This window comes from Hipposideros armiger, unplaced genomic scaffold (assembly GCF_001890085.2).
Source record: "Hipposideros armiger isolate ML-2016 unplaced genomic scaffold, ASM189008v1 scaffold_292, whole genome shotgun sequence".
In the NCBI taxonomy this organism is placed as follows: domain Eukaryota; kingdom Metazoa; phylum Chordata; class Mammalia; order Chiroptera; family Hipposideridae; genus Hipposideros; species Hipposideros armiger.
Genome location: NW_017731642.1, coordinates 948210 through 963212, shown reverse-complemented (window position 1 = coordinate 963212; position 15003 = coordinate 948210). Strand labels below are relative to the sequence as shown.

The 15003-nt window shown below is 37.8% G+C and overlaps 1 protein-coding gene across 1 annotated transcript in view; it reads right to left on the bottom strand.

Annotated features, from left to right (window-relative positions):
• Positions 1-13935, bottom strand: part of AFG1L (AFG1 like ATPase) — a 160183-nt gene extending 146248 nt beyond the window's left edge. Inside the window, exon 1 of the mRNA XM_019658969.1 lies at positions 13687-13935. Coding sequence (XP_019514514.1) covers positions 13687-13935 — 249 coding nt within the window. The remainder of the gene's footprint in view (positions 1-13686) is intronic.
• Positions 13936-15003: the final 1068 nt, after the last annotated feature.

The following is a 15003-nucleotide window of genomic DNA, read 5'->3' as shown; positions in this document are numbered from 1 at the left end:
CACACACACACACACACACACACACACACACACACACACACCACCTTCTCAGGAACCACAGCCCATCAAATGATTCACTTCTCTTGTAAGCCTTCTCAACATCTTTATAAATGTCTTTCTGTGAATTTATTTTTACAATCTTGAAGCGTAATGTCTTAAAAGCAAGACATAAACACAAAAACCATAAGGGAAAAGAGAAACACATTAAAAGCAGTGGAGTTAGACATTTCTGTTGAGGGGAGGAATGCTAAGAAAGGTAAAAAGACACATAAACTGCAAAAAAAAAATTGCAACATTTTCAAAGAACCATTAATTCTAAAATACATCAGCCTTCTTTACGTTTATTACTTTAGCCATTGCCACGCATAAACAGGGGCTTGATAAACACCTTGATGGTGACCATAATAATGGTAACCTAGTCTGAGGACCATAGGATTCTTAGAATAGGAGATCTTTCCATGGCCACAGCAACTTCAGTCAGAGGTCCCTCAGATAAATCACAAAAAAACACTTGGTGAAAGATGGGGGGGTTCAGTGCAGACACCATATTGATAGAAAAAAATACCTCAAATTCATTTCTTTTTTTTGGAAGTTACCTTTAAATACAACCATCATTTCCCTCCCTAGTATCCATTCCACTTTCCCACAATTGAGCAGCAGCATGCTCTTCAGGTGAGAATTACCCCACTCCCAGCTCCATCCTCCATAACAGCGTGATGGGTTCAGGGGAGAACTTATGGCCCAAGTTGGATCAAGCAAACTTCTGTTGTTCACGGCTTGGCAAAAGAAAGCTCTTATATTCCGGGCCATATGGGACATAGATGTGACACTAGTTTGCTACTTTGAGATAGGCCACACTGAATACAAAGCCAAGATTTGCCAGAGGGCAAAATCAAGATGATCTCAAAGAAATGGCACCAGGGCCCTCATACACTGCCCCTGAGTATATATAAGCCCCAGACTTCTACAGGAGCCCGCTGATGACTAATATTGTTTAGCCCCGCTTTATTTAGGCTTTCTAGTATTTACAACTGAAAGCATCCTAACTGATGCCATAATATATTTCACTTAGCCATGTTAGTGGCCTAATATAAGTATTTTGGAAAGTATCTATTCTCAAGAGAGAAAAGATCTTTAAATATAAAAAGGATTAAAGACTAAATATACCTTTTCCCCATTCCCACCTCCAGATTAGTATGGGTTGGCTGTCTCTTGGGAAAATATGAAGGTTATTCTTTTTGTTTTCCCAACACCAAAGTCTACACTCCTAACCATTGCACCTCCTAAAACTTCCCTTTCAGAAAGGGCTAGAGAAAAGACATAATATATCAGGACTAATAGAAAGTAGCCAAAGCCAAGATATTCTAAAATACTATAAGATTCTGGAGACATTTACATGCCAGAAACTTTATAGCACAAGATTTAGAGGAGTGTAAACTCTCTTACAAGCCAGAATCCAGGAGGTGTGAGTGAACTTGGGGCAGAGTCTAACTTCTTTGGTGGAACATTTACTACATTCCAGATCCATCAAACCATTTCTTTGAAGCAAGTAGTTTCCCAAAGTATGCTGCATAAAACATTCCTTCAATACTATATTTCTGAGTGTTCATTTAAACAGAGGCTTATGTGTTCAAGATGGAGAAACACTGAATCGCAGGATTAAAGTTTAAAAGTTTCCTTATTGCAGGATTTCTCAGTGCCTTTACTATACTAATGACATTATGATTCTCCAAAGAAGAGCTATGCAGATAGCATTTCCCAAACGTACTTGACCATAAAATCTTAAAAAAAAAAAACAACCTCATGGACTAATATTCCCACTCAAGAAATAGTATCATGCCCATTTATTAGATGACAAAATTAAGACTCAGAGTAGATGATTTCAAAACCAAAATGGACATGCATTTCAAAATCTGACTCCAAAGTCCAAAATGTTTTAATTACACCATCTTCTTGAGGATTTATTACTGGAACTATCAGAATAACTTTAGTGAACGCCTTTTCAGGTAACATACTCAGGTACAAACCCCAAGAAGCACATTATAATGCTTAGATTTGCAACTTTTTTCTAATTCATTTCAATATACCCTCATTGTTACTACTCAAAATATATGATGCATGTCCAATTTAGCTTTCTATTTAAATGAAAAGCAGAGGTTCAAGTTAAAATTGTATTTTGAGAACTAAGATTTCTTACCACTAACAAATATTTTAGAACATGAGATATTGCTACAACCTTGAACAATCCCCTTAACCTAGGTCTCTGTTTCTCATTAATAAAATTAGATTAACCTATGATTCATTTCTGTACAATTCAACAGACATTTCTTGAGCATGTACTCTGTACTATACATGCTCTGTGATATGTGCAATGATTAATAGAAAAGAGTTCCTGCTCTCAAAGGACTCAGAACAGAAGCGGGGACAAAACATAAATAATATAATATACAGCATAGAATATAATGTATACTGTGTGTATAGTGCAAGACACAATGCCTGCAGGCACTAAATGTTCAATACAACATAATGCAAAAAATGAAGCTCTCCAAATCATTGGCAAAAAGAGAAAAGAAGGTGGGACACAACCATAGATTAAAAGAGACTCTGAGACACATCGGTCAAATGCAATGTGTAGACCTTGTTTAGATTCATATTTAAACAAACATTAGTGAAAAGACATTTTTTTAAACTACAGTATTAGATAATAAGAAAGAACCATTGTCAATTTGGTTAGATGGATAATGAGATTGTGGCTAAAAAAAAAAAAGTTCCCAAGTCACTCTATTAGCAATACACATTAAAGTATGTATGAATTAAACCATTAAAATAAAAAAAGTAATGAAGTTCTCAAACTGAGATGGCCCAGGGTGCTGCAGTAAATTCATAGGGGCACTGAAGGCTATTGTAAGTAAGCGTTTGAAGAAAACACAGTAACATCTGTCCTACGCCCCGAAAACTACTAGCTCAAGGTAGTTCACATTTTCAGTGTTAGATGATGCCATCTATGTTCCTTTTAAAAATGTCATTTCTGGGGCTGCTGGTTAGCTCAGCTGGTTAGAGCGCAGTGCTCATAACACCAAGGTTGCTGGTTTGATCCCCACATGGGCCACTGAAATGCGCCCTCCACAGCTAGATTGAAACAACTACTTGACTTAGAGCTGATGGATCCTGGGAAAACACACTGTTCCCCAATTTAAAAAAAAAAAAATGTCATTTCTTTTCGAAGCTAGATTTTCAATAGTTGCTATGTTTTTTAAAACATGCAAGTACTGTGCAAAAATCAGTGTGGAACAGGAGAATAAGAATGGCAGTATCCAATCTGACTACAAGATTTAAGCAATTGTGTACTGCCCCCCAGGAAACACAACCCATTAGTTAAGTAATTGTGGTTACTTAGGAATGAAACAAATATTTTTTTTCACTGCATGTGGATTATTTTTCAGTTATTAAGTTATTAAGAGTTACATATGTAATGATTATTTAATACCTATTCCCACTTAATAAGTTAGGTGAGTATCCATTTAGTTAATAAATGAAACTGTTAGGTATTTCTTTTGGCCTAGGAGCACTGTGAAAAAGACACTAGGACACAAGGAACCAAGGGGTTGGAAACTTCTGCTAGAGAAGCACGAATAAGGTGCTTAAAGAAACCAAGAGGGAAGCAATTAACTATGCATGAGAATAATTAAGGAAAAATTACAGAAGGGAGATAGCCTGTGAGCTTGCAGGTGGAGTAGACATTTGTCAGATATGTAATAGAAAAAGTCATTCCAGTCTGGAGGAAAAGGAAAGATATTCAAATCAGAAAAATAAGCTGAAATGGTGATCCTAGCATGAGCAGAAATGGCTAGATAAGGCTCAGAGGATAAACTGAGGCCACATATGCAAAGTCATTTCTGCCTGGCATGAATGAACAAACGAATGAATTTTATGTCAGGCTAAGGAATACTGAATTGTATCCCTAATATAGTAAGTATGTATATGTGTGTACGCATGTGTATATATCTGTGTGTATGTATGTGCATATATATACCAGGGGTTGCAAAAAAATGTACACACGTGGACACTTTGGTCAATGTTGCTCAAGCAGTAGTTTGCCATAATCAGAAGTGTCTGGATGCTGATGGTAAACACTTTGAGCACCTCTTATAATTGCAGAAATCAAACGTGACTTGTATTCATCTTTTGTTATCAGTATATATTGAGTATTACAATTTTAATACAGTTTTCCTTTCTTAAAATGTGTATACATTGTTTTGGCACCCTCTGCATGTATAGATAGATAGATAGATAGATAGACAGATAGATAGATAGATATGACATCATATACAGTTATGGGTATACAGTGGTGAACAAGTAGTTGCTGCTTTCATGGAATTTACAAAAGGCTAATGATGGGAGGCAAAAGATAAACAGAAAAAATAGTTATATTTAGTTATATATAGTTACACATGTAAATTAAAATAAATTAGAAATTTGAGAATAGGCCATGAAAGTAAAAGGATGAAAATAGTGTGGATAATATCTGGATATAGTTTAGCATTGATTTAATAAGGATGCTAAAGCCTTTGACTGATCTTGAAATTCCCATCTCATTACAACCAAAAGACAATATCTAGTGAGAGAGCATCTCAAGTGTAGCAAACTTACTATAATAATCTAACTCAGAAGGGAAGCTGATAAGAACAGCAGGTGTCAAAAGAATGTCATTTAAAAAATTTTAAACAGTACTCGTAGTTATGCAGGAACCTGGTTGAGGTTCTGAATTTGAAGAACTCACGTAACCTTCCAGGTTTCTTCCAGATTAGCAAAGAAATGACCCAAAAGAGGGAATGAGACCACAAACACAGCCACAGGGAGGCAAATGGATGTAGGAACCTACACTCCCACAGAGACACATGGGTAGGCCGACAGCCACCAGGACAACGACTCTCAGATTCAGCAGAGAAGTATTTTGTGATTCTTCAGTGATGAAGATGCCATCTTCATAGAGAATCTTCAGGAACAGCAACTGTGAAGGCAACTGGTGAAGAGCTCACTAGGTACATCTCTGAACTTCAGGCTAAACTAGATTTTATGAGAAAATAATTGAAAAAAAAGGAAAATCTAAATAATTCAGAACTAGATTGGTGACTTTACGGAAAGAATGAAAGCACTAGAAACATAAACCAAAATCTATTACATCCCACGGCTTTTCCAAATACAACATGTCACATATTGTCCTGCCCCCAAGGGTCAGCCTTCATCTGAAAAGAGATCTCTTCACTCCCCTCTACTCAGATTCTCACACTGGCTACCATGCTTTCCTCCCCACTTCTTCCTCCAAATCAAAGTCTTTGTTGCCAGTGGGTCCAAGTGGACAATTCTTAAAATGAAGACCTGTTTCCCTACTCCATAAATACTTTCTGCCAAGGGATTTTTCTAGCCAACAAAAGGTTTTCCTGATTTTCTTTCCTATGAGCCAGATTTTCCACTACCATCCCCACATCCTGAAAATAATAAGAGAATTAACCTTTAGCATTGATTCACTCTTCACACAAACCTACTACTGAGCATCCTGAATCTAAGCAGAAACTTGAGACTTTTTTTTGTCTCTCTTCAAAAGTAATTTTTAATTCTCAATATTAGTTTCAAAATTGCTATTATTTAAGTAATAAACTTTACACAAATGGAAGTTTTGTACAATAATAATTCTAAAAAGTGTTTTATAAAGTTTATTTTAAATTTTAATCTTATCAAGTGTATTATTTACATTTTATTATTCTCTCTAGATAGTAAACATCGCATTTAATATGTTTAACAGTCCATTATTGGGCCGGCAAAGTGGCGCATTGGTTAAGAGCTGGCTTGGGACACCAGAGGGCCCCGGTTCGGATCCCACATATGAGGGCCAGTGACACTGCCCTCTACAGCTAAGATGCTGAACAACAGCTCAACCTGGAGCTGGGCTGCTATGAGTTGCCGGGGTAGGCTGCAGCCCCTGTGGCAGTGGGTTGCCATGGGCTACCGTGTATAGCCAGCAGCTAGCGTGAGCAGCCAGCAGCTGCAGTGAGCAGCTGTCCAGAAGCCGGCGACTGATCTGCCTTGCCCGGGAAGAGCGCAATGATGGTGCCAACTTGGGCCAGTGAAGCAACGTCCTCCACAACTAGACTGAAGAACAAAAGGACAGCAACTTGTCTGTTCCCCTTCCCCTAATTCCCCAGCGCTGTTTCCATCCCCCAATTCCCCAACAAAAATCTTTTTAAAAAACCAATCCATTATTACAGGTATAATACTGAATTCATGTAATACTGAAACTGTTACATGACAAATCAGAAATCGGAACTCATTTGAAATGGCAAAGCCACTCCGTATGTCAAGAGCTGTATCTTATCTTAATTTAATTATAAGAAAAATGTGAAAATAACTTGAAAAATTTTAATTGGCTTCTTTAAAAAAAAACATGTTCGGATTGGCCGAGTGGCTCAGTTGGTTAAGAGCTCACTCAAGAGTGCGAGTTCTGAGCAACAGCTGTTCAATCCCCGACCTGAGCTGAGTTGTCGCTGAGCTGCCAGGGTGGCTCAGCTAAAAAAAAAAAGTGTTCAAAAACTTATTTTAATATAGTGAGTAATATTGATTCTTCTCAGGAACAAATAATTAATACATATAAACTTAAATAAATATTTAAATTTATACTCTATGTATTTTGTGGGTTTTATGTTGTTCAGTTTGATGTATATATCCACATTTTGAATCTGGTTCTTCAAGAGTAAATCAATAGTAATTTGATTCATAACATTTCTTTATGAGAATCAGAATTTTAAGAACCAAGTGAAATAACAGACAGAATACAATCGACTTAAATCCTTTTAGAGTGGGTTCTCAAAGACTGTTTCCATATGAATTTTCGTACTTAATTCACTGAGTTATAAATAACTGCTTATGATTGTGGAGACAATGAATAAGGTATCACTGAAATCAGAAACCATTAATCTTACTCACATCTGTATCCGTGGCTGCCAGCATAGAGCCTAGCACATGGTGAGGACCAACTCTCTTTTGATTGAAATGAATGTATGTATAATAACTCAGGGTCCTTGATAAAGAGGTACATTTTCTAGCAGAGCATGGCAGACATTTCTGGAAAACTAAAAATCATTTATTTTCCCCAGCTACACAATGGAACTACTTTCCCCAGTGCCCATGCTGGGGATGTATCAATTCTCCCTTACATGATAAGAAGACACTGGCTACTTATTTCCCCAGTACATTAAATGGGCATATTACCTGGAAAAGACAAAACATTGCTGTATGTGAGGTATTATTAAATCCAATATTAAATGGAGACATAACTACATATTATACATAGAACGCAGAAACAGCTGGCATTTTTGAAAAAGATTTAAGGCCAAGAAAATTCAGCTTACGAAACTTAAGAAAAAGGAAAAAACTTCCATTGCTCAAAACCTCTTACTATTTCCTATGCCTGCCTTTCTGAGCATTGTGCTAATATTAATAACTTCCTCAGTCTATTTGTAAGAAGGAAATGCTGACTAGTAGAGTCTAGAATTGTATTATCAAGAAAAGTTATAATTTTCTCAAAAAAAAAAAAACTCTAACCTGTTGGAATATCTCACAATTACACTGAAAAATATGTTTACTATGGAATATTATAAACAAGCTAACTTGAAGAAAATAATGAACACCTGGCTACCAACCACCCAGCTTTATCAAATCTTTATATTTTGACATATTTATTCCAACATTTAAGTAATAGAACATTAGGCATAGTTGAAGCCCCACTTAGTGCCCTTCTGTCTCAGGGTTAATCCTGATTTTGAGGTTTATCATCCCTATGCTATGCAACATTCCATTTTAGAAAAAGTCTGATTTATTTTTCCATTTTTGTGGAATCCACAAGTCATCCCCCCCAAAACAGACTCTTCTTCATCCATTTTTCTACTGGGTTGTTTAATTTTTTTCTATTATTTGGTAGAAGTTCTTTATATATTCTAGAAAGTAATCTATACTCAATTATTTTTAATGAAAATATTTTCTACCAGTCTGTGGTCTGCCTTTTCACTTTTTCTGTGGTGCTTTTTGTTGAATAGAAGTTTTAAACTTTAGTACAGTCAAATGTACCCATTTTTACCCTTATTGTTCAGGCTTTTGTATCTTGTATATGAAATGCTTTCTTTTCCCAAGTACTTAAAGGTATTCTTCTGTATCTTCTTCTAGAAACTTTAAAGTTTACTTTAAATTTAGAATGTTAATTCTATAGAACTTATTTTATTTTACTTTCAATGTAGATAATCGATTGTCTCATCTCTTACTTATTGAATAGTCTATCTTTTATATATAGATTCTCAGTGCCAACTCAATCATAGATCAAGTTTCCACGTATGTTCTGGACTTTCTGTTTTGTTCCAGTTAACTGTTTGCCTATATAATGGAACAGTGACTAAAACAGTTCTGCTGACTACAGGCAGGTGTATATAAAGGGAAGTAATGGGAGATTAGACTGGAAAGCTCGACTAAGCATAGTTCCGGCAGAACCTTGAGTACAATCAATGGCCTCATACTAGCCCTCAAATCTAGTCAAGTAGCAGTCATCTAGAGTAGAGGTCAGGTTATGGCCTGTGGGCCAAATCCAGCCTGACACCTGTTTTTGTAAATAAGTGTTTATTGGAATACATTTATTTATGTATTGTCTGTGGCTGCTTTGACTACAATGGCAACTGAGGCACTGCGAAGGAGATCATATGGCTCCCAAAGCCTAAAATGATATCCTATGTGGTTCTTTACAGAAAATATGTGCCGACCCCTGATCCAGAGACCTCACTATAATTTTAGTATTGAGTCCATGGCACCGATGCTTCTTTACGGCCCACGTAATTCTGCTGCCATAAGCAAAGTAGTCAGCTTTGGCTGATAATAACAGATAAAAATTCCAATTCTAAATATTATAAAATAGGACCATAACCCCTTTCTTTAAATTTATTTTTTAAGAAATTTATTAAAGACATCCTCATCTACGTTGACAGCATAAGTTCCATTTGTCATGGAACCATAACAAAATTTAAGGTATAATTGAATACATTAGTTAATTATTCTGGAGTGTAAAGCAGACCCACTACACTCTGTTTCTCAAATTTCAGATTGTAAGTAAGTCTTCGGCATGTGCTAGTTCTCACTTCCTTGCAGATGCCTTCACTGAGTTAGGACATATGCTTCTGCTTCCATTTTCATAAAAATTTGATACAAAAAAAGAAATCATTTAAAAATACTTCTGGTCTTTAATAAAACTATAGCTATAGATATTGTCCACTCTGTACTCAATGTTGCTTACAATTTTCTAAAGGATAAAGTTCCAGGAGTCAGAGAAACTTTACCTAACGCACACTGCTCAACCTACTTTACCTACAGGAAATCCCAGTTCTAAGAAGAGTCATGGAGGAAGAATATGCTCATTCCCTTAGTTGCCGGGGAGAAGAAAGCAACGGAGGAAAAAACAGCAAACTGCCCAGAGGCCTCTCTGAAGAATCTTGGATAAATATCTGAAGGGATCCAGACAACTAGGCCTCAGGTATTGCCTGAGAGAAAGGTCCACAACCCACACTTCAGGTTTCTACTCACAGCCTGCAGCCACTAGAAGCCAGAACAAGGAAAGCATCAAGACTTTGGATGAGCTGCATTGAAGGCAGATCACTTCTTTTCCACCTGTTGTATGCACTGTTCTTGGCAGGATAAGGAAAGGTATCCAGATAAAAGATGGTAGGATGTACAAGAAGTTGGAAATAATAATTTCTCATACGGAAAAACTGAAAATTATTTTGTGGAGAGCAGGACAAAAAGGAGGGAGTTTTATAACCCCTTCCCCCCATACATGCACACCCCACACAATTCCCAGGTCTCTTGGGCTATGCCATCTCCTCCCAAGAGATGAAAAAACCTGGCAGCCTGTGTACCCCTGATTGATGGAAACACAGGTTTCTCAGAGTCGCTCTGCACTCTTTTCAATTCTCTCCCTCCCTGACTCCAGAAATGCTTGATTTGGCTGTGTAAAAGTAATTCTAATTATAGTGATTTACATGAACTACTTACCATTTATGCCTAATTACCTCACAGCACAATAACAATTATGCATACATTAAATGTGTCAGGTTAACCTGGCTGTCTTACTTGATAACAAAAGTAAAGCGTTCATACATGTCATAGTTTGTTGCTCATGTAAGCATGGTCATCTGCTTGTAACTTCTTCAAATTTTTATTAGAGAAAACCTTATTATATAGATAGGTAAAAGCAGCCAAATAATCTGCCAACAATTTTATCTTATTGATTAACAATTCTGGTATCTTGTGAAGAAGGTGTCTTTTATTTTAATATTATAGCTTAGCCTTACAAAAGTTTCTTAGGAGTAAAATGAGGAAAAAGGTGTATAATGAATGTTTACATATCTGCATTAAAAACAAAATCAAATGTTCATAAAACCAAAAATTCTATTTATCAAAATTAAGAACTCTATAAATAAAGTTCTTCTATCACTGGAAAACCTAACAGCCCAATTTTTCTTCTCTGATAATAAGCATATCAGTGTCTATTTTTTAGATGAAATCAGTCTGTGGCATCTTTACAATCTTCAAAAACTAAAGCTTTTTTAGATGTTTCACTCAAATTACGTGAGATGATTGGGTCTTTTTCAATGTTGAATATTTAGCGGGCTTAATAAACTACAGGACAAATACTACCACAAAGAAATGTTGATCTGTCAACTAACTATTCATTCACACATGCGTTAGGACTTAACAAGTATAAGTTTTCATTAGACACATTTGAAACTACCTGACATGTCAAATCTCCAACTTACATAAGATTACAACTACACAATAAAACCAGGGTTATTTATTAGGCAGACCCACCATAGCCAATTTAGAAATCAAAGGTGGAGGAAGTGTGGGTGAACACTCCCTAAAAAGCCAAACAATAACACTTTTTTTGGTTTATTTTGCCAAACAATACCTTTAAAGAAAAAAGAAAAACCATTGTTGAATTGGCAACCAGATAAGTTAATGATTAAAGGATACTTTTGATTGGATGGAAGTTTACCGATTACAGTTAAGATAAACCCCAGAGATGACACAGAGTGGAGAAGAGGGGAAAAAAGATTGTATTTCCAAAAGGGAGAGGACTATAAAGGGAACAAGACACAAAATTCATGAGAGTAACTTAACTCTCAGATAACAAAAAAACCCAGTTAAGTAAAACAGCTTGTTTCCTGGCTGAAACATAACCAAGTTGTTCTTTTATTTGGAAGACCACCTGTATTGCAAACTATAATTAGATATGCAGTACGTGAGCAATCTATATTTTCTAAACTTTTTAGTTCTTTACTCACCTAAAACTTTTGGAAATATGCGGAAAAGAAGAAAGGTTGGCCATCAAAAAGGATAATTCATCATTTCCTATAACCGTTGCACTGGACTGGCCAATCATAGTGGCTACTATACTCACAGTCCACTTCTGAGGGAAACTGCCATTCTCACAGGAGCCCTGGATGGTGACCTATTCAGAGAGACCCAATCTGTATGCTGGACCGTGGCATGTGAAAAAGCTGGTGTGAAAGCTCCACCCAAACATTGATGAAGTGAGTGCTTGGCCTATCAGAGTCTTACTCAGGAATTTATGCCACAGACACAGGGAGAGCATTGAGAAGTTGGCAGAATGAACAGAAGTGAAAATGGACATGGGAGAAAAGAAACAAAAGAAAAGGTGAGGAATGGAAGAGCACTGGAGTAAGAAGCAATAGGTACCTGCCACTATTGCCTGTCAAGTCGTCAAAGCTTTTGGGGCCACTGATGCTACCAGCTCAAGTTCCACGAGGTCTGCCGATGCAATGGAGATGCCCTTCATTGCTATTTGCATATGGAGTCTTAGTCTATCTCCATTTCTTTCTGAGACCTAAATGAATCTCTATAATCCTTTTAACCAAAAGATGCTAACACAATGCTTTTCTCTTTATATAAAAATAAATCTACTTAATTATATTTTCAGAGCTTTCTAAAAAGTAAAATTACTTTTGGTAGGGTTTTTAAGTAAAGTACTATTAACACATGTTATACAGTACTTTTCTTCTAAAGACCTTATAATAAGCAAATATTTGTGTGTGGGAGCAGAGTGGGGGAGGTGATTTGGCCAATCAAAGGAAAACTAATTTCTTAGATTAAACCATATTCTAACTCTTATTACTATTAATATCATAACTTGACAATGACACCACTGATGACATTGACTTATATAATGGGATAAGGAATGGGAGTTTTCCTGGCATCTCAAAATTTCAGCCAAAGCTCAAAGTTAAGGACAAGGGGAGACAAGTTCCTCCCACACTCTGAAGAGAGGCTCTAGTCATATCCATGCAGGAATTACTTAAAAAGAAAAAAACCAAAAAAGGCAAAAATAGCCCTAAAACCAAAGTGATCAAGGTAGAAAGTAGTTAGCTGTGTAAGAAATGCTGTAGTATTTCCCACAGATAAACCTCATGCCAAGTTCAGGGATATCCCAAGAGAAGCATCTAAGAGATGAGGATTGAATACAGGATGAGATGGGCATTCCCCTCCCCAGCTGGAATGCTTGCTTAGATGAGGCAGCTACCAAACCAGGGTATGGAAAAGTTCATGGAAGAGCTTGACATGTGTCCTCAGGATCATGGGAGTGTACAAGACAAAGACAGAGACTTGTTTGTGCCTGCTTCTTATCTGCAGAAGTCCAAGGGCAGAAGGCTGACTGAAGCTGCCCATGCAGTAGGGGTTGGAGAAAGGAGGTGTTATGCTTCTTGTGGCCTAAGTGGACACCATAAAAGATGAGCTGGCTAGAGCTGTCCTGTAAGGACCCCACCCAAGAAGGCCAAGTGCAAGGGCAGAATTCAGTGATATGAGATGTTTCCCTAGAATCATAAGAGGTCAAAGAACGGAGCAGTGGGGAGGTCCTCAAGAGAGTCCTCTCAACAAAGAGCTGGCAGGTCAGCATTACCACACCAAAGACCCTTAACTGGTCACCTAATACTGCTGTTTCACTCTAATCTTCCATCCCTCTCATTCCGGCCCTAAAGAAGCCAGGCAAACAGAGAAAGGAGGAGGGAAAGGAGGAGAACAAACCACTCCCCTTTGTCTACTGCTGATCCTGGGCCATGCCTGAGCAAGAGAAAGGGGAAAGCTTTGAATTGCACAGAAGTTTTCATTTTGACTGGATGGCATCAATTACTACCTAAACATGAAACAATCTGAATCCCCTCCCAGGTTAGAGAAAGCTGTCGGACATCAATAGGCCAAATATGGGATCCAACAGAGCTTGTTTAGAGCAGCGGTTCTCAGCCTGTGGGTCGCGGCCCCTTTGGGGGTCAAATGACCCTTTCACAGGGGTCGCCTAAGACCATCGGAAAACAAAAAGATATTTACATTACGATTCATAACAGTAGCAAAATTACAGTTATAGAATAGCAATGAAAATAATTTTATGGTTGGGGATCACCACAACATGAGGAACTGTATTAAGGGGTCGCAGCATTAGGAAAGTTGAGAACCGCTGGTTTAAAAGAACTGGTGTGAAATTTTCAAGCTGGTTCATGATTGTACCCAGCTGCATTTAATCCATGTTACAAAATGCTTACACTTTTAACTGTTCAATCTTTAGTGTCACACAAACCTCACCTTTGAAAAAAGGCCTTCTGCCTCTATACTGTATCCTTTAAGGTCCTCGTGTAATTTCTGCAAACACTGTATGACTCTTCTCTGATGTTCATCGTCCTTTAGCTCATGAGCTTTGATCAGAAACTCATAGTGGTCCAGAGGTCCGTGGCAAACAGCCAAAGCTTTCGTATACACCTCCGAGGCTGCAGCTGGAGGCACACTCTCAGGTGTCTGAACAGCATAGGCTATAAAGAAAAATATATGCAACATTTTAGAATTTCTTAAATAAAGATATTTCATAGTGCTGTACATACATGTTTCTTTTTTTTAAAGATTTTTATTGGGGAATTGGGGAAGGGGAACAGACAAGTTGCTGTCCTTTTGTTCTTCAGTCTAGTTGTGGAGGACGTTACTTCACTGGCCCAAGCTGGCACCATCATTGCGCTCTTCCCGGGTGAGGCAGATCAGTCGCCGGCTTCTGGAGGGCTGCTCACTGTGGCTGCTGGCTGCTCACGCTGGCTGCTGGCTACACACAGTAGCCCACGGCAACACACTGCAGCAGGGACTGCAGCCTACGCCGTCGCGGGCAACTCACGGCAGCCCAGCTCCAGGTTGAGCTGTTGTTCAGCATCTTAGCTGTAGAGGGCAGTCACTGGCCCTCAAATGTGGGATCCGGACCAGGGCCCTCTGGCGTCCCAAGCCAGCTCTTAACCATCGCGCCACTCGGCCGACCCCATACATGTTTCTTAATGGTCACATTGAAACCTTTAATCAGTTAAAAGTGTATATATTTGAGCAGTTGCTGTAAATATCATTTTTACAAAATAATAATATAAAACAATTTTGTATATTTACAAACTATATATATTTAAAACTATAAGTATATTTATAGTTGTCTCATTTTAATAAAAGAAAATAAACCCCAACCCATAAGTTCTAATTGCAACCCCTCTTCTAGAAAGCCTAACCTGCTATAGAGCCTCTGCTTTGCCTCCACAGAATCAAACGAACCACTTGGGTTCATCAGACCTTTGCCACAGCATTTCTGTGACTTTGGCCTAATTCTGGTTCTTGAGTACCACGGCAGAGACATAGAGACTAGTCACAAAGGGTTTTCTGTGGCCCCTTACTCTCTATCCAAAACCGCACAGCATTCAGACATTACCTCATGACTCTAGCACTCTGCTATGAGATTCCTTCCTTTTCCCATAACCTGTACACAAAGAGTTGGGACACAACAGCGTCCATTTCTAAGCAGGGAGCTGTTCTGATCCATTTTTCCACCTTCCTAGAAGAGAAATGATTGGACGTGGTAAGGTCCAATCATAATTCCATTCA